General features: G+C 41.1%; 2 protein-coding genes across 14 annotated transcripts in view; one reads left to right on the plus strand and one right to left on the minus strand.

Annotated features, from left to right (window-relative positions):
* MED14 (mediator complex subunit 14) overlaps positions 1–1,590 on the plus strand; it is a 68,650-nt gene extending 67,060 nt beyond the window's left edge. For all 3 annotated transcript variants that reach the window (XM_067757673.1, XM_067757674.1, XM_067757675.1), the window contains one exon: positions 57–1,590. In XM_067757673.1, coding sequence (XP_067613774.1) covers positions 57–200 — 144 coding nt within the window. In that variant the 3' untranslated portion in view covers positions 201–1,590. The remainder of the gene's footprint in view (positions 1–56) is intronic.
* Positions 602–24,504, minus strand: part of LOC137234030 (SEC14-like protein 2) — a 73,871-nt gene continuing 49,968 nt past the window's right edge. For 10 of the 11 annotated variants that reach the window (XM_067757688.1, XM_067757694.1, XM_067757687.1 and 7 more), the window contains 7 exons: positions 22,408–22,477; positions 21,987–22,030; positions 15,690–15,807; positions 15,325–15,615; positions 12,192–12,391; positions 6,726–7,035; positions 602–2,900 (listed from right to left, as the gene is read on the minus strand). In XM_067757688.1, coding sequence (XP_067613789.1) covers positions 2,755–2,900; positions 6,726–7,035; positions 12,192–12,391; positions 15,325–15,615; positions 15,690–15,807; positions 21,987–22,030; positions 22,408–22,477 — 1,179 coding nt within the window. In that variant the 3' untranslated portion in view covers positions 602–2,754. The remainder of the gene's footprint in view (positions 2,901–6,725; positions 7,036–12,191; positions 12,392–15,324; positions 15,616–15,689; positions 15,808–21,986; positions 22,031–22,407; positions 22,478–24,504) is intronic. The other variant, XM_067757695.1, reaches the window with a different exon arrangement.

The raw sequence follows: 24,504 nt of genomic DNA on the forward strand, positions 1-24,504 counted from the left end.
TGGGTTTAAAAAACAACTAAGTAGTCGATTATTATTTTTTATTTATTTACTCTTAGAATATCGGACCAACAGTCGGGCAAGTCGTCGGTTCCAGCCCCAATCCAATGATGCATTCACCAATGCAACAAATGGGACAAATGGGCCCATCACCTGTGGGTCCTGGTTACACGCAAATGTCACAAAATCAAGGTCCACAGTGATGAAGGCGTAAACGCCGTGCGGCCAATAAGAATCATGAATGCGCTGGTAGTGATGCTGGCGGCAATTAATAACAATGCTCACAACATTGCGCTGAAAGTGTTGCAGTTTGGACTTCAAAATATATACGTAGATTAATATGAATGAACAAAATATGCAAACGGCCTTTTCTAAATATCTTTTTAGTCTATTTATTATTTGTTTGTTTTGATCCTCATAACGCTCTCGTTTGGTATGGAAAAAAGTTCGTCCAAATTTTGATTATTGCCCAAACGACTGGTGCGTTATGGGCAAAAAAAGAGAATCGGATAGTTGATTATAACAACATATTTATAAAGCCAGTAATGGAAAAGTTTAAATAATTTCAAAAATAGCGACAGCAAATTATTAAAACCAACACGTATTCATTATAAATACCACGACGAGATGTATAACCTTTATTGAAATTATATTCAAGACATAAATAATTACAAGTAACATACGTAGATATTTATATGGCTAATAGAATAACAGTAATATAAAAAGTTTTTCAATATAAGCGCAGATTTAAATTGCTAAATATAATATTTATATCGATATGAGTACACAATAAAATTATCACGCTTGTGTATTCACTATTTATGTATATACGAGTTTAATTCAATAGAAATTGCCAAACATAAACCCCAAAGAATGTAAGTACATTCATACATTTACACCAACTTAGCTTTTTTATACTCAGCTGAGCAGACCGTTACCCCGTAACGGCATAAACTAATCGAGATAGATATAGACTTCTATATATCAAAATGATCTGGGCAAAAAAAGAAATTCATTTAGCCATGTCCGTCCGTCCGTCCGTCCGTCCGTAAACACGATAACTTGAGTAAATTTTGAATATCTTGATGAAATTTGGTATGTGGGTTGCTAGGCACTCTTCTTAGATCGCTATTTAAAATGAACAAAATCGGACTATAACCACGCCCTTTTTTTCGATATTGAAAATTTCGAAAAACCGAAAAAGTGCGATAATTCATTACCAAAGACAGATAAAGCAATGAAACTTGGCAGGTGGGTTGACCTTATGACGCAGAATAGAAAATTAGTAAAATTTTGGAAAATGGGCGTGGTACCGCCCACTTTTAATAGGAGGTAATTTACAAGTTTGGCAAGCTGTAATTTGCCAGTCGTTGAAGATATCATGATGAAATTTGGCAGGTTCGCTACTCCTATTACTATATGTGTTCTAAATAAAAATTAGCAAAAGCGGATGACGAACACGCCCAATTAAAAAAAAAAATTAAAGTTCAATTTTAACAAAAAATTGTATATCTTTACAGTATATAAGTAAAGTATGTCAATTTTAAACCCCAGTAATGATATGTTGTAACAAAATACAAAAATAAAAGAAAATTTTAAAATGGGCGTGGCTCCGCCCTTTTTCATTTAATTTGTCTAGAATACTTTTAATGCCATAAGTCGAACAAAAATTCACCAATCCTTGTGAAATTTGGTAAAGGCATAGGTTGGAGCCAAGCCCAGTTTTTATATACAGTCGACCGTCTATCTTTGCGCTCGGCCGTTAACACAATAACTTGAGCAAAAATCGATATATCTTTACTAAACTTAGTTCACGTACTTAGCTGAACTCATTTTATCTTGGTATTAAAAATGGGCGAAATCCGACTATGACCACGCCCACTTTTTCGATATCGAATATTTCAAACAATTAAAAAAATGCCATAATTCTATACGAAAAAACGGATGAAACATTGCGATTGGATTGGTTTTTTGACGCAAAATATAACTTTAGAAAGAACTTTGTAAAATGGGTACCATATTAAAAAGAAGAAAATGAAAAAGTTCTGCAGGGCCAAATCAAAAGCCCTTGGAATCATGGCAGGAATACTGTTCGTGGTATTACATATATAAATAAATTAGCGGTACCCGACAGATGGTGTTCTGGGTCACCCTGGTCTTCATTTTGGTCGATATCTCGAAAACGCCTTCACATATACAGCTAAGGGGCATTCCCTTTTAAAATACTCTTTAATACCTTCCATTTAATACCCATGCCATACAAACACATTCCAGGGTTACCGTAGGTTCATTTTCCTACATGGTGATTTTCCCTTATTTTGTTTCCAAAGCTCTCAGCTGAGTATGTAATGTTCGGTTACACCCGAACTTAGCCTTCCTTACTTGTTCTTTGCTACATTTTTGAACATCTGTTATATATATATGTAGGTATGTTTGTAAGTTTTTTTTTTGTAAATAATACAAGTTTTGCACTTTTTTATATTTGCTTATTATATTGTTTGGTTTATGATTTTCTACATATACATATAATATGTACATATTTATAATTCACCCATTACTGAGTGTATTAGATATATTTGTTTAAATATATCTTTCTTGGATTTTATTTATTAAGTGTTTTTGGTTTTGTAGCATTCATTCAGTTATATTTGTCACATTCATTCGCATACTCTATAAGTTTATGTGTTTATTCTATACATACTTCTGTTTTAAGTAAATGAGTTTTTGCTGTCCTAATTCATATTTTTACATCACTAATTAATGACCATTCTTTTCGACTAAATCAGTTTTTTGCACTTGTGCTGAGAGTTCTGTTATATCATCAACTTCCGAAATCAAATCAACCCAATAGCGCAAACGTTTGCTGCGCAGGTAGCTATGTGAGTTGTCAAAAACGACGGTATCTGTAGTGATAAAAAGATAATAAAAAGTCTTAATTTAAGTCTAATTAAAAAATTTTTTCAATTAAGAAAAAAATTTATCATAACAATAATAATGATTAAACTAAATAATTAATATAGAGCGGTAAACGACTCACACAATAAAGAATTAATATTGAAACTCCTTATAGTCGTTTATATATATATATATGTTTGCTTTATTTGGCAAAACAATTGTTTCGACACTCGCGACGTGTCATCATCAGTTGCTAGTTATCAACTAACCATTGTCTACAAATACATATAAACAAAGTATGCCTATTCAAATCAAACATTCAAAATTTTTGTAAAAGCTAATGCAATGCGAAAATAATAAAAAGAGAGTTTAAACAAAAACAACAAAATACAAAAGTAATTATGTACATATGTATGTAATATGTAATAACAATATATGGAACAATCTAAGTTTACTGGAATGCTGTGAAGAGACTCGAGTACAGTGGGCCTGTATCACGATTTACAGAATCATTTTTGTTTACATATATATGTAGAGATTCTAAAATGTTTAATTTTTTAATATTACATTCCGACTTAATTAACTGGCAATCGTCCTCACTTATTGAATGCTCATTCGCTAAAGCATGTTCAGCGATGCCACTTCTCGGATCAATATTCTGAATATATTTTAGGTGCTCATGTAATCTGATTCGTACAGTGCGGGTCGATTGGCCGATGTACTTTGCGCCGCATACATTCCCGTTGTCGTTTTTCTGGGAGCAAGTGATTGAATAAACGCCAAGTTTGTCCAAATTTTCGCATTTGTCTTTTGTGGATGTAAGTAATGATTTTAATTTTGTTGTTGTTTTAGGAGCCAAATTCACAATTATTTGTCTGTAGCATTTTTGTAAATCGTTAAAATAATTAGAGTCGTAGGTCATGCTACACCAAGTCTTTTTGTTTTCAACGTCCAACGTATCAAAAAATGAGCTACTCTCCCTTCGCTCTTTTTTGTTGTGGTGCTTTTTAATTATCTGCTCTATACTGTTAGAGCTATATCCATTTGTTTCTGCAATGCTCACAATTTTATCTCTTTCTTTTTTGTATGCCGCATAACTGAGTGGAACGTTTACTAGCCGATGAGCCATGGAATTGAAGGCAGCTAGTTTGTGGGAGTAATGATGATTGGACTCAATTGGAATAAATCGATCAGTTGAAGTCGGCTTCCGATATATATCGAATTCGATAGCTCCATCGACATTGTGTTTGATTTTTAGGTCCATAAATGGAAGCTCGTTATTTGATTCGTATTCACACGTAAACTGGATAGCGTTATTTTTTGAATTAAATAGATTGAGAGTTTGCTCGATTTTGTCTCTCTCAATAATAACAAAACAATCGTCAACATATCGGCAATAAAAACGTGGGAATAGAGAGCTGTGAATTAGTTGTTCTTCAACTGTGTTCATGAACAAATTGCATAGAAAGGGACTTATACTTAAACCCATTGGTAAGCCCTCGATTTGTTCATAAAAATCGCCTCTGAACTGGAAAAATGATTGTTTAATACATGTAGAGGTTAAGTCAAATAATGCGCTGGCGACCGATGGATTAATATTTTGTCTATCTAACCAAATTTTTAAAGAGTCCAACGCACCATTTCTCGGTACATTCGAAAAGTACGATGTTATATCGAACGATGCGAAGCATTCATTCATATTCAACTGCATATTTTTGATCTTATCAGTTAATTCAAGAGAATTCGTTATAGAAAAATTATCGAAACTTTTTAAATTCTTAAAGTAATTACTCAACCATGATGCGATATTTGCGATGGGTGAGGTGTAGCCAGCAATAATGGGACGAAATTTGTTACGTTGAAAACAAAAAGACTTGGTGTAACATGACCTACGACTCTAATTATTTTAACGATTTACAAAAATGCTACAGACAAATAATTGTGAATTTGGCTCCTAAAACAACAACAAAATTAAAATCATTACTTACATCCACAAAAGACAAATGCGAAAATTTGGACAAACCTGGCGTTTATTCAATCACTTGCTCCCAGAAAAACGACAACGGGAATGTATGCGGCGCAAAGTACATCGGCCAATCGACCCGCACTGTACGAATCAGATTACATGAGCACCTAAAATATATTCAGAATATTGATCCGAGAAGTGGAATCGCTGAACATGCTTTAGCGAATGAGCATTCAATAAGTGAGGACGATTGCCAGTTAATTAAGTCGGAATGTAATATTAAAAAATTAAACATTTTAGAATCTCTACATATATATGTAAACAAAAATGATTCTGTAAATCGTGATACAGGCCCACTGTACTCGAGTCTCTTCACAGCATTCCAGTAAACTTAGATTGTTCCATATATTGTTATTACATATTACATACATATGTACATAATTACTTTTGTATTTTGTTGTTTTTGTTTAAACTCTCTTTTTATTATTTTCGCATTGCATTAGCTTTTACAAAAATTTTGAATGTTTGATTTGCATAGGCATACTTTGTTTATATGTATTTGTAGACAATGGTTAGTTGATAACTAGCAACTGATGATGACACGTCGCGAGTGTTGAAACAATTGTTTTGCCAAATAAAGCAAACATATATATATATATAAACGACTATAAGGAGTTTCAATATTAATTCTTTATTAATAATAATGATAAAAAAAAAAATTATTGTTAGGCCTTGAGCTCGATTCGAACCCGCGATCTTACAAATCAGTAGGCCGATATAACAACAAAAATTGTTAATAAAAAGTGTAGTTTTATAACAATTTTTTAAATTAAAAAAAGATTTTAATTTAGATTTTAAAAACTTGAATTGCCTTTCGCTACTTGCAAAATTTTTCCAAGTATACTTTCGGCTTCTCGAATGTAGGTGCACCTCGACCTCGCAACATTACAAATCTGAATAAAAAAACTGTAAGTACTTAAATAACTCGGAAGTGGGATAGATCAAAATCGTTAAAACCCGAATATATTCGACACAGATCAATACTAAGTTAATATCGATACTAATCAATCCCCATTTCGCAAAACAATCTTTCCAAATTATCTGCAACAGATGATGAAAACAATCTCGAAATTGTCAAAAAATCATCCGCAGTTATTCAGATATAGTCCCAAAACGGTCCCGAAGCACTTATGATCAACTACCAAGTCGAATATCACACTATTTCGGCTGCGCTTTTTCTGAAAACTGTTGAATAACGCCCTATTTTGAATTTTATTCCAAACTTCCCTTTTTCAGAATTTGTGTCTAAAACGTCCTATCTGGGCATAAATACAAAATATTTTAACGTTGAAAAGGGCGTTTTGGAGAACAATTCTGAGATAGGGCGTTCTTTAATTGACCCTGGCATAGGCACTTTTGAAAAGAGATATTGTGTTACTACACTCATTAGCCGATGTAACCTTGAAATGATTTAGAAAATCCCATTATCTAGAAATTTTCCCGAAGTATACTCGAAATAATCCATGAAACAACTGCGAACTGATCGCGAGTTGATCCCATAAACAACCCCGAAATTATCTTGAAAACAGTTTCGAAATCGTTCTGAAATAGTACAGCGTGCAGCAATGATCCGTTTACAATCCCGAATACAATTTCGAAAAAATTCCGGCACAGTTCCGAAACGATCCCGAACATTTATTGAAATGATGAAAGATAATCCCGAAATATCCTCAAAATTATCCCGTAAATAATTTCAGTTTTTTCCTAAAGCAAGTCCCGAGATGACAAACTCGATTAAAATCCATTAAATTAGAAAACAGCTGTAAGAAAGAAATAAAACTAGAAATAGTATAAATTTATCACTTACATGTCGTATTTGGCCTCGTTGAGATAAAACCTATTTCATCCATCTCATTCGAATAAACTGTACCGAGCGCAACTTCGCTTCTCTTTTCACCGGTTAACTTATCAATGCTGTAAATACCGAACTTAATGTCATAATCGAAAGTGCGAAAGTCCCAGGACAGTACTAAGTTTTCTTGCTTTTTTGCGCCAACGTGAAAATCAATTTTCAGTTTGTTGCCCTTAGTTATTGTAGTTTCATTATAGTCCTTATCGCTGTCTTCATTGCCTTGTTCTACAAACATATCTTCGGGAATTTTGCCACCCCAAATAATCTGTAATATACACATACATATATGAAATTTTAAGTAATGTGATAAAATCATAGAAGAGCTTAAATGAAAACAGGAGCTGAATTGATGGCACCTCTCGAAGCAGTGAAACGAACGTCAAGACCTACATATCTGTCCGGTCAGGCGATGCAAACCTAGAAATCATCAACATCTACATCCCTCCTGCCACCTGTTGACCCAGTGGATACCGCCCTAATATCAGGGCCTTACTCACTGGCAACAATGGCATTATCTTAGGCGATTTCAATGCCCATCATGATCTATGGCATTCAAACTTGCGGGCGGACAGTAGGGGTGAGATGTTGGCGGATCAAATAGAAGAAACGACGTTCTGCACAATAAACGGAGACGCCCCCACACGTATGGTAGGAAGCTGTCACAGCTCGCCAGCTATCTCAATCGTGAGCGCAGAACTCGTAAACTGCGTCAACTGCCAGCCGATGGTAACATTGGCATCCGACCACCTGCCCATACTTATTTCGCTCGAGCGTACCGCCGACTTCATCGTCGCCGAAAAACGCACTTTCATAAACTTCAAAAAAGGAAAGTGGGAAGAATATAAATCTTTTACAGACAACCGCTTTGCTGCCCTCCCTATCCCGACTGATGCCCGCCAAGGGGAGCGTGCCTTCCGTAAGGTCATTGAATCCGCCTCGGCACGTTTCATTCCCGCCGGGAGAATTCCCGAAATCCGGCCCCACCAGGCGGAGGCCGCAAACTTAGCGAGAGAACGTGACCTGATAAGACAGCTTGATCCGGGCGACCCCCAAATAAGGGATATAAACCAACGCATCAGATTGCTTATGGACGAACACAAGCGGGCGAAATGGGAGGAGCACCTAAGAGGTTGTAACCTCTCTACTGGTGTGGGTAAACTTTGGTCCACCGTAAAGTCCCTATCGAATCCGACTAAGCACAAAGACAAAGTTTCCATCGCCTTTGGCGACAAAGTGCTGTCGAATGCGAAAAAATGTGCGAGCGCTTTCTGCCGACAATATATAATGCATCCTACGGTCGACAAAGATAGACGGAGAGCCAATAGACACGCACATAAACACAAATTCAGCGCGTCACCAATCACCATCACCGCTAACGAGGTTGAGGACGCCATTGGTCGCGCTAAACCATCCAAAGCAGTGGGCCCAGACGGCATAGCCATGGCGATGCTTAAAAGCCTAGGGAAAGAGGGTATTTAGCGCATGTCTTCAGCCTGTCTCTTTCCACCTTTGTTGTACCCGAGAAATGGAAAATGGCCAAGGTGGTCCCGCTACTAAAGCCTGAGAAACCAGCTAACATAGGTGAGTCGTATTGTCCGATATCTCTCCTATCGCCAGTGGCAAAGACGCTTGAAGCCATTTTGCTCCCTTATTTCCAAGCAAATTTGCAGCTAGCCCCTCATCAGCATGGCTTCAGAAAACTCCATAGCACTACCACCACGCTAAATGCCATTAGCACCCAGATAAATTGCGGTTAAAATCAATACCCCCACCATAGAACAGTACTCGTAGCGCTAGACCTATCAAAAGCTTTTGATACGGTCAACCATGGCTCGTTACTGCAAGATCTGGAAGGATCTACCCTTCCCCCATGTCTTAAAAGGTGGACCGCAAATTATCTGGGTGGTCGGCAGGCATCGGTGCAATTTAGAAACGAAACATCAAGACCAAGGAGAATTAAACAAGGGGTGCCACAGGGTGGTGTCCTATCCCCACTTTTGTTTAATTACTACATATCTAAGCTACCTTCACCACCGGAAGGAGTCACAATCGTTTCCTACGCCGATGACTGCACAATAATGGCCACAGGCCCAGGCCCAAAGATCGATGCGCTATGCAATAAAATAAACGGCTACCTCCCTGATCTCTTCAGTTTTTTCGCCTCGCGAAACCTGGCATTATCACCGACTAAATCTTCTGCGACCTTATTTACAACATGGACGTCCCAAATGTCGACCATTTTGAACATCCACGTCGATGGCACTACGTTACCGACTGTCCTACACCCCAAAATCTTGGGTGTGACGTTTGATCAGGATCTACATTTTGGTGAGCACGCAGCCACAATTGTTCCGAGAATTCAGAGCCGTAACAAAATCCTCAAATCCCTCGCTGGCAGTACCTGGGGAAAAGATAAAGAAACGCTCATGACTACATACAAAGCAATTAGCCAGCCAATTACGTGCTACGCGTCACCCATATGGTCGCCAAGCCTAAAAATTACCCACTTGAAGAAATTACAGGCCTGCCAAAATACTGCTCTCAGAATCGCCACGGGCTGTCTTCTTATGTCCCCAGAACACCATCTGCATAATGAGGCGAGAATACTCCCCATCAGGGAGAGAAATGAGATGCTGACCAAACAGTTCCTGTTGAATACCCAGAAACCTGGGCATCCCAACAGACATCTGATTGATGAACCAGCACCGCCTAGGGGCTTAAGGAGTCATCTCCGTATACGGCACCTGAGAACCCAGCCGTATGAAGCGAAAAAACACAATAAGGTCCTTGGTGAACTCCATAAACAGGCGTCGGACCTTTATGCCGGGAATTGTCCGGTAAATCCAGTACTTTAAGAAAAGTATTCAAAACTCGCGGAAGAGGAACGCATATTCCCCAGGGAAACGCGTGTCACTCTTGCTCAACTTCGTTCTGGATACTGTAACAGGTTAAACTCTTACCTATCCAGAATCAACCCCGACATACAAAATGTATGCCCCGCTTGCAATGTGTCCCCACATGACACCAACCATCTCCTTAATTGTAATGTGGAACCAACGCCCCTAAGACCCCTTTCCTTATGGTCCACCCCTATTGAAACGGCAAGTTTCCTTGGACTCCCGTTAGAGGATATTGATGACAATTTGTGATCGGTCGCGGCTATTAGGTGGGGCGAGCATTGCTACAACAACAACAACAAGCAGTGAAACGATCTGCCCTCGTACTCGGCCAAAAATTGTCACTTTTGCAGCACTTTCCGAAGGGAAAAAGTGTTTTTAATTAGAAAACAAGTTTTCTAATTGTTGTTGTTTTGCCGAATACAGATCCGGTACGCTCCGGTAACAGCACCCTTAAGGTGCTAGCCCGACCATCTCGGGAACGATTTATATGGCCACATTAAACCTTCAGGCCTTCGCTCCCTCCCCACACCCAAGTTCCACGAGGAGTTTGGGGCGCCAGAGCCCGGTCTGTTAGTGAAACGGGGCCGCCGCTTGGAAGAGATTTGGCAAACACTCCCGAGTGTATTTCTGCCATGAAACGCTTTACCGTGAAAATCATCTTTCTTGCAGATGCCGTTCGAAGTCGGCAGAAAGATTTGTATGTCCCGGGAAAATTAAAAGGAGCATGATGGGAATTGGAAGAAAAGCTCGGCCTAAATGTCATCGGAGTTAAATAACGCCAAGTATTTATTTTTTGTTTTTATATTCGTGGTTTTTTGAGTTAGTTCGTTAGCGCTCCCCATGACGCAATATTGGCCCCCTTTACTCTTCAGCCACCAACAGGTTTTTCTTCATTCGTGTAACATGGGCTACCTAAGGAAACAGTAATCACTAAGTCTCCTTCGATACCAGCCATATACTCTGCGAAAAAGTCTAAATCCTACGAAAAACTTTTCTATCGGACACTCGAAGACTCCTTATCTCTTTCTGCTAAGAGCAGCGGGTAAGGCATGTATGCCTGTCGCAAGAAGCGACAAAAAACCCAAATGATTCAAGGGGCTGTGTAGCGCAGCCCTCGCAAGGGGTTGTCAGCGCAATATATAGCTTTTCCAAACCAATTGTCAACCTCGCCTACTCTTGGCGAATTCTTTAGCAGGCGAGGCTCTGGCGAACCCAAGTTCCACAGGTGTGGCCTAGAAGTTTCAATGTGCTCATATTCCCGAGATGGTCGGGCTTGCACCTCAGGTTTGCTTGTTACTGTATCTATAACCGGCAAGTGACCATCAACAATGATAACGCTCCTCAAAATCTTTGGATGTGTCTGTACATGAACTACTTCTTCTTTTGCTAATGCTCTCTCCAAGGTAGCTATTTTTATAAAAATTTAGTTTCCACTGATTTTTGGTTATATGCAATGTCAGTAAGCAGGGCCTGGAAGCTTATGGTACGCTAGCTTTATATTTTACTAGCTTATTATGCCCGTGGGTTTTACCCCAATTTCTATAAAAAATATGCAATATAAATAAAACAAATTTTAAACTTATTTTAAGGTTGGGTATTTGGAACTTTAAGGGCCAATTAAACTCCCTTAACCCTAACGCCATAGTCGTAACCATACCCATATCCATAACCATCTCCAATGTGATCGATTAATGGTGCCTTAAGCTAAAAATCGTGAAAATTTCATAAAAATGAAGAAAACGCAAAAAAATACAAACATATTCTACAAAAAATTTGTCTCTTAGTCATAACGTATCCAAAATAATGAATAAAATCTACAAAAAGTTATTAAATTCACCAACTCAAATATTTTTAGGTTATGGATATGGCGAGAAACCAAAAACCAATTGGTTGGCTATGGTATGGTTATGGCGTTAGCGTTATGGTATGGCACCATTAATCGATTACATTGATTTTCATAAGGTAGGTTCGATCAGCTGTTTTATCTGGTTATGTTTTTATGGTTATAAGTCACCATTAATTGGCCCTTTAGGTATTACTGAAAACCATAGGAAAAACTATATTATTTGTAGTATAAATAAAAATGTAAAATATAAAAATATTCCATTTGCACGGGAGGTGCCACGCCCTTTCTTCCCCACTATTTCTTGGGGGTGTAAGGGATTGACCTAACTGTTCAATGAATGTTCTAGCATGAATTCTTCCAGAGGTATGCAGTATCAAAGATTCTATTTGTATGGGAGGTGCCATCCTCCTTTATGTGTAGACATTACTTTTAGCCTATGACCATCCTTGGAAGGTTTATAGTGGGTGTTTCAAATGTGATCGGTCGATCCGTTTAGGACGCAACCCGATCTATACATTTATATATAGATATACACATACATATATTTGAATTTTATATATCTATATAGATAATTGGCACCCTGGTCTAACTCTTGCCTTACAAGCGTATATCCAGCTATAGCGGCATTGTACCAATCCATAACCACTCACAGTTAGCATCGTCCTACATACTTACCTTCGATCTACACTCCGGATCTCCATTTTCATCAACATAATTACCGCCGAAACATTTCGGAAATATATCTGGATTGACATGCGAAAACAGTGGCTCCTTCCATTTATCTGAACCGTTTTTATAGATCTTTATTTTGCTCATTGTATACTCGTCTAAGAATTTTTTGACAAAATTGAAAGCAACTGAGAAGAGTTTTGGTGCTGGAAAATAGGAAAAGTAAAAAGGAATGTAAAAAAATATTTCAAAGTTACTTTAAAACCCGCTTATACAAAGTTAAATTGTGTGTTGACTGTCAGGATAGTCCTTATTCGGTAAACTACATAGATGCAAACTTAATATTGTGACGAATATTACCATCACTAACCGATACTAGTATCTCTAAGCCGATACTAAGCAGCCACTCATATGTATGTACGTAAACAAATCGATCATGTACACACATACATACAAGGCAGCAGAGAGATACAAACGCATGTCATCATCAGCCTAAGTAGTACTCACATATACACACGCATATGACTACAAACTACAAATATACATGTATACGCTGGTTACCAGCATGAGGTTCACGAAATTACTAGACCTGAGGAGAAATGGGTGAACGAGCAAACCGAGAGTATAAAAGCAACGTAAGCTGAGGCATCACTAAGCAGTTTGATTTAAACACCACAGGGTGGTGTCCTATCCCCACTTTTGTTTAATTTCTACATATCTAAGCTACCTTCGCTACCAGAAGGAGTTACTATCGTTTCCTACGCCGATGACTGCACAATAATGTCCACAGGCCCAGGCCCACAGATCGATGAGCTCTGCAACAGAATAAACGGCTACCTCTCTGATCTCTCCAGTTTTTTCGTCTCGCGAAACCTGGCATTATCACCGACTAAATCCTCCGCGACCTTACTTACAACATGGACGTCCCAAACGTCGACCATTTTGAACATCCACGTCGATGGCACTACGCTACCGACTGTCCTACACCCCAAAATCTTGGGTGTGACGTTTGATCAGGATCTACATTTTGGTGAGCACGCAGCCGCGATTGTTCCGAAAATCCAGAGCCGTAATAAAATCCTCAAATCCCTTGCTGGCAGTACTTGGGGAAAAGACAAAGAAATGCTCATTACCACATACGTATGCTACGCGTCCCCTATATGGTCGCCAAGCCTAAAAACTACCCACTGGAAGAAGCTACAGGCCTGCCAAAATACTGCTCTCAGAATCGCCACGGGCTGTCTTCTTATGTCCCCAGAACACCATCTACATAATGAGGCGAGAATACTCCCCATCAGGGAGAGAAATGAGATGCTAACCAAACAGTTCCTGTTGAATACCCAGAAACCTAAGCATCCCAACAGACATCTGATTGATGAGCCAACACCGCCTAGGGGCTTAAGGAGTAATCTCCGTAAGCATTTTGAGGAAATACGGCACTTGAGAACTCAGCCGTATGAAGCAAAAAAACATAAGCAGGTCCTTGGTGAACTCCACAAACAGGCGTCGGACCTTTATGCCAGAAATTGCCCGGTGAATCCAGTACTCAAAGAACAGTACCCAAAACTTGCGGAAGAAGAACGCATACTCCCCAGGGAAACGCGAGTCACTCTAGCTCAACTTCGTTCTGGATACTGTAACAGGTTAAACTCTTACCTATCCAGAATCAACCCCGACATACAAAATGTATGCCCCGCTTGCAATGTGTCCCCACATGACACCAACCATCTCTTTAATTGTAATGTGGAACCAACGCCTCTAACACCCCTTTCATTATGGTCCACCCCTGTTGAAACAGCAAGTTTCCTTGGACTCCCGTTAGAGGAATTTGATGACAATTTGTGATCGGTCGCAACTATTAGGTGGAACGAAGCACTGCTACAACAACAACAACAACAACAAGTAAGAGTTATTGTGAAGTACTTTCAAAGTAGTCTAATAAAGACCATTTCGCATTATTGAATATTAGAGTTATTCTTAGATTATGTGCAAATCCTACAACATCCGATATACAAACTTGTTCATATCTCTAAAGAGAGAAGACTTAAGGCTCGTGATGGGCATACTAACTGGACACTGTCTATTAATACGAACCGTCAGTAACAGCAGATGTGTGCAAGGCAGATGAGTTTTCACTGAGACCTTTTCATGGCAGAAATTCACTCGGAGTGCTTGTCAAACACTACAGAGGGGCGACCCCGCTTAGAAAATCTGTCTTCCAATTTAAAAAACTTGTTTCTAAAGTTTTTGATGTTGCTTTTCCCGGGGCGTGAACCCAGGATCTTCGGTGTGGTAGGCGGAGCACGCTACCATCACACCACGGCGGCCGTCAACAACATAAGTCCTAGTACGTAATTTGGGGGTTGGTCATGAAGTTCGACATAACCTAACTGCGTCGAAGGTTACACATTTCTTGATGTTGTTGTTGTTGTAGCGATAAGGTTGCTCCCCGAAGGCTTTGGGGAGTGTTATCGATGTGATGGTCCTTTGCCGGATACAGATCCGGTACGCTCTGGTAACACAGCACCATTAAGGTGCTAGCCCGACCATCTCGGCAACGATTTATGTGGCCACATTAAACCTTCAGTCCATCCTTCCCTCCCCACCCCCAAGTTCCATGAGGAGCTTGGGGTCGCCAGAGCCTCGTCTGTTAGTGAAACAGGATTCGCCGCGGATAGGTGCGGAGAAGCTATATATTGCGCTGGCAACCTGAAGGGTTGCGCTACACAGCCCCTTGAATCTGGTATTTTAGTCGCCTCTTACGACAGGCATACCTACCGCGGGTATATTCTGACCCCCGTAACCCGCTGGGGGGGGGGGGGGTGTTACACATTTCTCTTCTCCCATGATACTAACGAGATATCTTCGACTCAGAAAGAAACATTCTGTGCTCACCATCCTATCTACCCTATGGTAGGATAAACGATTTCTACTGCTGTTGTTGTTGTAGCAGTGCTTCGCCCCACCTAATAGGTGCGGCCGATCACAAATTGTCATCAATGTCCTCTAACGGGAGTTCAAGGAAACTTGCAGTTTCAACAGGGGTGGACGATTTCTACTCTTAACAGGCTATCGGATTCATTTTTTTTTGTTCAGATCAAAATATCTGTAAAGGTATTTTCAAAAAGAACTCTCTTACCATTAATGATATAACACATTTTAAGTAATTCGGGATAATTGCTCTCGTATTGTTTAACCGTTGAAAGGACGCACTCAGCTGCTGGACGCCAAGCATATTGTTTCAAATTCGAATTCGACATATCAAAGAAGACCACCAATTGACGCGCTTGTGGACCATAAGTTTTACTTTGTTCATAGCCAGCTTGCATGAAACGTTCAAGCAGCAGCACCAGATAACGTTGGAAATCGAAACGGGTAACACAATGCAGCATGCCCCACATATCGAATTGGGCAAATGGACAAACAATAACTGTAAAAAAAGAAATTAGTTTACAAAAGTAAAGGCAGCCCCGAGATAGCTCTTAAAACATATATCGTACATACTTGGTGATCCTTCATTGTCATATCCAATTAGTCCGTATGGCAGATATTCTCTAAGCGCACGTGGCGCATCCCATTTTTCCAAGTTGTCCACATTCCACATATCTCGTGTCTTCAAACTCTATAAAAAAATTAAATATATTCTATAAATTAATTAATTTGCAATTAATAATAAAAATCGGATTTCACTAGAATTTTGATTTGATTATTTTTCATCGAAATTAAAGGTTTTCTATATTTTTTTTATTGATTTTATAAATTTTTGCTCATGTTTATTGTCTACTTTTAATTTTGAACTTCTATTTGCGTGTGTGAGATAATTATCGGTTATTTTTTAAAAATTCCTGTAAATACCGATTGTGAAAATAGAAGTAGCAATAAAAAAGTAAAACCGAGCATTATATACCCAGTGGTGGAATTCATATTTTATACGCATTCATTCACTCATTAATTGGCTCTTATCGTCTATGCAACTTCGGGCGTTGCATAACAAGGCACGACAGCTCTATCCCGCGGGTTAGGGGGTTAGAATATACCCGCGGTAGGCATGCCTGTCGTAAGAGGCGACTAAAATACCGGATTCAGTGGGTTTGTGTAGCGCAGCCCTTACAGTTTGCCAGCGCAATACATAGCTTCTCCAAACCCAATTGTCAGCCTCACCTATCCATGGTGAATCCTGTTTCATTAACAGCCGAGGCTCTGGCGACCCCGAACTCCTCATGGATCTAGGGGGTGGGAGTGCGGGATGGCCTAGAAGGTCGCATGTGGTCATAACAAAATGTTCCCGAGATGTTGTTGTTGTTGTTGTAGCAATGCTCGCCCCACCTAATAGCCGCGACCGATCACAAATTGTCATCAATATCCTCTAACGGGAGTCCAAGGAAACTTGCCCTTTCAACAGGGGTGGACCATAAGGAAAGGGGTGTTAGAGGCGTTGGTTCCACATTACAATTAAAGAGATGGGTGGTGTCATGTGGGGACACATTGCAAGCGGGGCATACATTTTGTATGTCGGGGTTGATTCTGGATAGGTAAGAGTTTAACCTGTTACAGTATCAGAACGAAGTTGAGCAAGAGTGACACGCGTTTCCCTGGGGACTATGCGTTCCTCTTCCGCGAGTGTTGGACACTTTTCTTTAAGTACTGGATTCACCGGGTAATCCCCGGCATAAAGGTCCGACGCCTGTTTATGGAGTTCACCAAGGACCTGCTTGTGTTTTTTCACTTCATACGGCTGGGTTGTCAGGTGCCGTATTTCCTCAAAATGCTTACGGAGATGACTCCTTAAGCCCCTAGGCGGTGCTGGTTCATCAATCACATGTCTGTTGGGATGCCCAGGTTTCTGGATATTCAACAGGAACTGTTTGGTCAGCATCTCATTTCTCTCCCTGATGGGGAGTATTCTCGCCTCATTATGCAGATGGTGTTCTGGGGACATAAGAAGACAGCCCGTGGCGATTCTGAGAGCAGTATTTTGGCAGGCCTGTAGTTTCTTCCAGTGGGTAATTTTTAGGCTTGGCGACCATATGGGTGACGCGTAGCACATAATCGGCTGGCTAATTGCTTTGTATGTAGTCATGAGCGTTTCTTTAACTTCTCCCCAGGTACTGCCAGCGAGGGATTTGAGGATTTTGTTACGGCTCTGAATTCTCGGAACAATTGCGGCTACGTGCTCACCAAAATGTAGATCCTGATCAAACGTGACACCCAAGATTTTGGGGTGAAGGACAGTCGGTAGCGTAGTGCCATCGACGTGGATGTTCAAAATGGTCGACATTTGGGACGTCCCTGTTGTAAATAAGGTCGCGGAAGATTTAGTCTGTGATAATGCCAGGTTTCGCGAGGCGAAAAAACTGGAGAGATCAGGGAGGTAGCCGTTTATTTTATTGTATAGCGCATCGATCTTTGGGCGTGGGCCTGTGGCCATTATTGTGCAGTCATCGGCGTAGGAAACGATTGTGACTCCTTCCGGTGGTGAAGGTAGCTTAGATATGTAAAAATTAAACAAAAGTGGGGATAGGACACCACCCTGTGGCACCCCTTGTTTAATTCTCCTTGGTTTTGATGTTTCGTTTCTATATTGCACCGATGCCTGCCGACCACCCAGATAATTTGCGGTCCACCTTTTAAGACATGGGGGAAGGGTAGACCCTTCCAGGTCTTGCAGTAACGAGCCATGGTTGACAGTATCAAAAGCTTTTGATAGGTCTAGCGCTACGAGTACTGTTCTATGGTGGGGTATTGATTTAAACCGCAATTTATCTGGGTGCTAATGGCATTTAGCGCGGTGGTAGTGCTATGGAGTTTTCTGAAGCCATGCTGATGAGCGGCTAGCTGCAAATTTGCTTGGAAATAAGGGAGCAAAATGGCTTCAAGCGTCTTTGCCACTGGCGATAGGAGAGCTATCGGACGATACGACTCACCTATGTTAGCTGGTTTCCCAGGCTTTAGTAGCGGGACCACCTTGGCCATTTTCCATTTATCGGGTATGACAAAGGTGGAAAGAGACAGGTTGAAGACATGCGCTAAATATTTGCAACCCTCTTTCCCTAGACTTTTAAGCATCGGCATAGCTATGCCGTCTGGGCCCACTGCTTTGGATGGTTTAGCACGACCAATGGCGTCCTCAACCTCTTTAGCGGTGATGGTGATTGGTGACGCCCTGAATTTGTGTTTATGTTCGTGTCTATTGGCTCTCCGTCTATCTTTGTCGACCGTAGGATGCATTATATGTTGTCGACAGAAAGCGCTCGCGCATTTTTTCGCATCCGACAGCACTTTGTCGCCAAAGGCGATGGAAACTTTGTCTTTGTGCTTAGTCGGATTCGATAGGGACTTTACGGTGGACCAAAGTTTACCCACACCGGTAGAGAGGTTACAACCTCTTAGGTGCTCCTCCCATTTCGCCCGCTTGTGTTCATCCACAAGCAATCTGATGCGTTGGTTTATATCCCTTATTTGGGGGTCGCCCGGATCAAGCTGTCTTATCAGGTCACGTTCTCTCGCTAAGTTTGCGGCCTCCGCCGGGAAGTGGGGCTGGATTTCGGGAATTCTCCCGGCGGGAATGAAATGTGCCGAGGCGGATTCAATGACCTTACGGAAGGCACGCTCCCCTTGTCGGGCATCAGTCGGGATAGGGAGGGCAGCAAAGCGGTTGTCTGTAAAGGATTTATATTCTTCCCACTTTCCTTTTTTGAAGTTTATGAAAGTGCGTTTTTCAGTGACGATGAAGTCGGCGGTACGCTCGAGCGAAATAAGTATGGGCAGGTGGTCGGATGCCAATGTTACCATCGGCTGCCAGTTGATGCAGTTTACGAGTTCTGCGCTTACGATTGAGATATCTGGCGAGCTGTGACAGCTTCCTACCATACGTGTGGGGGCGTCTCCGTTTATTGTGCAGAACGTCGTTTCTTCTATTTGATCCGCCAACATCTCACCCCTACTGTCCGCCCGCAAGTTTGAATGCCATAGATCATGATGGCATTGAAATCGCCTAAGATAATGCGATTGTTGCCAGTGAGTAAGGCCATGATATTAGGGCGTCATCCACTGGGGCAACAGGTGGCAGGAGGGATGTAGATGTTGATGATTTCTAGGTTTGCATCGCCTGACCGGACAGATAGGCCTTGACGTTCTAAGACATTGTCCCTGCGGTCGATGCCAGGATCAAATATATAATATTTCACAGAGTGGTGTATGATAAACGCGAGGCCGCCTCCATTTCCGCTCTCGCGGTCTTTCCTGTGGACATTATACCCAGAGCAGGTCTGCAATGCAGATCTTGCTGTGAGTTTAGTCTCTTGAATCGCAGCAATGCTGATGTTGTGCCGCTTCATGAAATCGACTATCTCCGTAATCTTCCCAGTTAGTCCATTACAGCTTAACTGCAGAATTCTGAAGTGCATAAGGGTAGACGCCGCCACTCTGGGGTTAAGTGACGGGTGACTACGCCTGGGTTGTGGAAAGCCAGGACGCAATTGCTGTTGTGGCCCTGGGACTGGGAGTCCTTGGGCAAGCATTGGGGTACCCGGATGATTTGGGTTTGCGACCTGGCAACATGGCGCGATGAAACCCGTCGGGGGGTTGCCGTCGCGGAGACCAGAACATCTAGGAAAGTGGCACCACCCAAGGCAGGAGCTGCATTGGGCGGATGTCGCAAACCTATATATTCTGTGCTGGCAGACGGTGCAAACGGAGGTAGGGACTAAGAGTCTGTTTTCCTGACCTGCACGATTGCTGCCGGAAAAGAGGGGGGAGAAGACGGGGGCAGGGGCTGATGCTCAGCATTGCTACCAACTCTACTACCAAGGTAGTAGTTATGAGTGGTATCAGCTGTTTGAGTTGTTGGCGCCGTGGGGCGCGAGCAGCAGCGGGTACTTGTTGTGGCTTGCTGAGCAGCGGGGCTGCTGGAAGGTAGTGGGGGCGCTTAGGCGTAGACTACGGGATGCCCTTGGGCGTGAACAGCAAGGAGCCACAAAAGATTTATAAAAGTTAAGTGGACGTCGGGTTTTGGGATCAAGCCCAGAACAACCTGTCCGATGCAACCATCCCTTACACGAGACACACTGAACAGAGTATGACCGTCCTAAAAAGATTCTTTTCCGGCAGATGCAGCAAAACCATTTCTCAGGACCTGGGTCAGGAGACGGACCCGGATTGGATTCGATGCCTTCCCGGAGTAAGAGAGTATGGAGCAGTCCTGCTTCAAGGAGCTGCTGGGAGGATGGCAATTTGTTGGAGGGACGAAATAAATTAAATGGGGTCACACTGAAATGACAGTCCTTGGTTGGGAAAAATCCCGCGTCGCTCCGGTACATAGAACCGACTGCCTTGGGAGCGTCATTCCCGAGATGGTCGGGCTTGGTACGGGAACGTACCGGATCTGCATCCGACAAAGAACCATCAACTCGATAACACTCCCCAAGGCCTTCGGAGAGTGTCCTTATCGCTACAACAACAACAACAACAGCTCTCTCTCTTTCGCAATAACTAACAGCACCAAGCGAGATTAGGACTTCCTCCACCTGTTATTCCCAAATCAGTGATGGTCTCCTCGTTCCCTTGCTAACAAACACGCATACCAAAGGGAGTAGCCAAACGGCTTCCATTCGTTGCACTATGTTTACATCTGCGTAAAGCTCATACAGCTTATATATACCTCCTTCGATACTCGCCGTCGGCATAAGCTATGGTTTCAAGCCATGCATCAGAATTAGTATGATGAGAGTCTCATAGATCGTGATTTTCGTTCGTCGAGAGAGGACTTTACTCTTCAATCGCAGTTAAAATCGACTGTAAGAAGTTCCTTCCCAATCCCTACATAGCTGGTCGGTGCTGCTCAGCGTCATTTCGCAATACTTATTACCCTGCAGCGAATATGGGAGACAGTTACGACTATAGATAGTTTGCGACACAAGTTTAATTACTATCTATAACTGGTGATAATTTGATGTGAAACGGGGCAGCTGGTAGCCACACTTGTAACAAGAGTCCTGAAGTCTTAGCTATTTGTATTTAAATTAACTACTCATAGGTAGCGACTATTTCAGAACCGCCCAATACTGAACCACCAGTTAAGAACGCGCTCAAAAGGTCTGCAAACGGAGGATCTTGCCAGCCGATTCGCTTATCGTTTTTCTGCTCCACGATTTGGGTCGCGGTGGAGATATGCTCGGTAGTCGATTTACCAGGTTTATACCGCACTGTTAGGGTCTAATCAATTCATAGAATTTGGAGTTCAGTCGTTTTTACAGTACGGGATATAAAGCAAGCTGATTCCGCCGAAACGCCCATTTGGGTTGTTAGATCACCATTTTGGTGGATTGGGCAGAGTTCGATGAAACTCTAATTTGGAGGTATACACTCGTCATACCACATTTTTGCATAGGAATTGGCGCATGCTTGTACCAACTCTTCGCCTTCGTGTTTTACAACCTCGGCGGGTAGTCCGTTGCTACCGGGATATTACAATTTTCACATCTTCATAGTCCGGCGACGGTAATACCCTCCAAAACCTTCGTAAAGTGTTTTTACAGCTAAGAGAAGAAAAAGAAGGTGGCATAGCGCTTACTCCGATGCCAGTGATTGGGGTATCGGTCTTGTTATTTTTATCGCTATCTAGCAATGAGTAGACGTGCTCCCTTCATAACTTAACAATATGTACGTCGCGACGCGTCGGCTACCATATAGCTTACATCATTTCTGCAGGAATCTGTCCCGGTCGTTTTTCTTTTCGCCATCTGCCGGATTTTCCCACTTTTATTTTAAGGTCAAAGATCCCTTCCTAAATAGTTAACTTACCGCACGTAACATATCCTCGGCTGCCTCTGGATTCCATTTTCGCGCTAAAATTAAGAAAAGAACAAATTGTCAAGTAGTGTCTTCATATGTACATATGTACTTGAAGTAGCAGATCCCGTACTATATACTCGCAAGTAATGTTTTCAGCCCTTGTGCAGTTATAAGAACCCTACTTTGCTCGCTGGTATATTCTATGGGCATCACTGCTTTAGGATCGGTTTTTCACTGCGAGTTTAAACTCCAGTTAAAGTTGACTGGAGTTTAAGCTTGCCACTATGGTTGATGACACCAAATTTTATTATTTTATTAGTCAAAGCGGCCTTATTGGCAGGGTTAAACTTTAGTCAAGGTTAATTAGAGTATAAACTCGCAATGAACAACCGGGCCTTGGATTAAGACTTTAAAGAACTATTTCTCTTACCTCGCAGCCAACGTAGAAGAAAGTAGTCATCGTGCGTCTCATTAATTACATCGGAAACACTTTTTCGGAACTGAAAACAAGGGTAAACAATTTGTATTCGTTAATTTCCATATTTTATATTCATTTCATTTCATTTTATTTCATTTTTTATTCATTTTCTTTCAAAACAGCATATATGTTACAATAGCGACTTAAATTAAATTAACCAAAATTACAGAAAGAAAAGTAAGGCATTCTGTAAAAATATATGTATTTTAGTATCGAATGTCATCTCCGAATAAAATTGAATTTAAAAACATGTACAATAGTGCGTGGGGTGAAGTTTGATTAAAAATAATAAGTAATAAATTATATTAATCCAATATATACATATATTTTTTTTAAATACTAAGGTTCAGTAAAATTTTTATGTCTTCGTGTGATTTCTCTAGTAGAAAAGATTTAACCTTTCCCAAAAACTCATTCAGATTTCTAGTGACACGTATACATGCAGGCAACGCATTAAAAGCTTTACAAGAAACGATCGTAAAGAAGTTGTTGAAGTTGGTTGTTCGAGAGGTCGGGACATACACAAGTCCATATGAGTGTTGCCTCAAGTTATAACTATCCGAGACCAGGCTATGTAAATACCCACAGCGAATGAAAAATATCTTTAACGTTTTATAGTAGTACATATGCTTAACAGGAAGAACTTTCAGGTCCCTAAACAACTCCTTAGAGTGGTGAAAACGAACAACATTACATATTTTTCTTATGACCCATTTTTGAATACTTAGAAGCTGCTGGATTTTATTACCTGAAGCGCCACCCCAACAGGTTATACCATATTGGGGCTTGGAGTGGACTAAAGCGTAGTAAATAGTTTTAAGTGTTTCGTTTGAACAAACTTTTCTTAAATTGTAAAAATAACGAACGGAAGATCGCAAGTAGGACTTCAAACGAGAAATATGCGTAGACCAACTCAAGTTTTGGTCAACAATAACACCAAGATATTGGAAGTCGCTTACTTTTTCAATAGTGAAGCACTTATCGTAACAGTTTAGTTCAGCTTTAAACGATGCACAGAACAGAAAATTATTTAGTACAAAACGTTTGCAGTCAGTAGCATGGAATACAATGGCTATGTCAGGTGAGGATTTTGGATGCAAATTGAAATACATCAACTTCGTTTTCTTGCTGACAGAGAGCATATGTGCTGCAAACCACACTCTTAGCAAATGCACATCGTTATTGATTCCTGCTACCAAATCCAGATAGTTCGATGAACCATAGGCGATAGCAAGGTCGTCAGCGAAGGCTGTTACTTTTCCATACAATGGCAGCGAGAATATTGAATTTAGTTAAATCAAAAATAGTATATCAAAAAGTAAAAAGGCTTGATCTGATTGCTCTTTTGCACGCCACTGTAGGTAATTTCAAGAAGAATCAATCTTGCCAATAAATGCGACTTTGGACCACAAGTCACTTATGGTACCCGTCCTGCTATACGGTGCAGAAGCATGGGCCATGACAACATCAGATGAAGCGGCTCTGGCAGTACAGAAGGGGATTTAATGATGAGGTGTGCGAGCTTTACGCAGACATCAACATAGTCCAGCGAATTAAAACGCAGCTGTTACGCTGGCTAGGCCATGTTATGTGAATGAAAAATGAAGCTCCCACTAAGAAAGTAATTTTAGCGGAACCCGCCTATGGAAGTAGGGGAAGAGGACCAGGTCGAAGATGATGTAAATTCCCTTGGTGTGACCAATTGGTGTCAGTTAACTCAGAAAATATGCGACGGGCGCCCGCTTGGATGGCCATAACCGTTTAAGTAAGGAATAGTTTAACTATTGTAGGTTTGTGTAGATTAACGCTTGAGTAAACGTGGCCTTAGACTTAACAATGTTACTCTCATCATTGAGAACAGAACACTGTAGGCTCCTGATGGATATTCTGACTAGACACTGTCTTCTGGCGTCACATGCTTTTAAACTAGGTCTAGTCAATGATAGCAGATGCGAGAAGTGCGGGTTGGAGACGAAACAACACTTTGTGCTCGTTTCCTGCGCTCTCTAGGGTAAGATATCGGTCTTAGGAATCTTCAAGTACTCGCCA

This window comes from Eurosta solidaginis, chromosome 5 (assembly GCF_040869045.1).
Source record: "Eurosta solidaginis isolate ZX-2024a chromosome 5, ASM4086904v1, whole genome shotgun sequence".
NCBI classification, from domain to species: domain Eukaryota; kingdom Metazoa; phylum Arthropoda; class Insecta; order Diptera; family Tephritidae; genus Eurosta; species Eurosta solidaginis.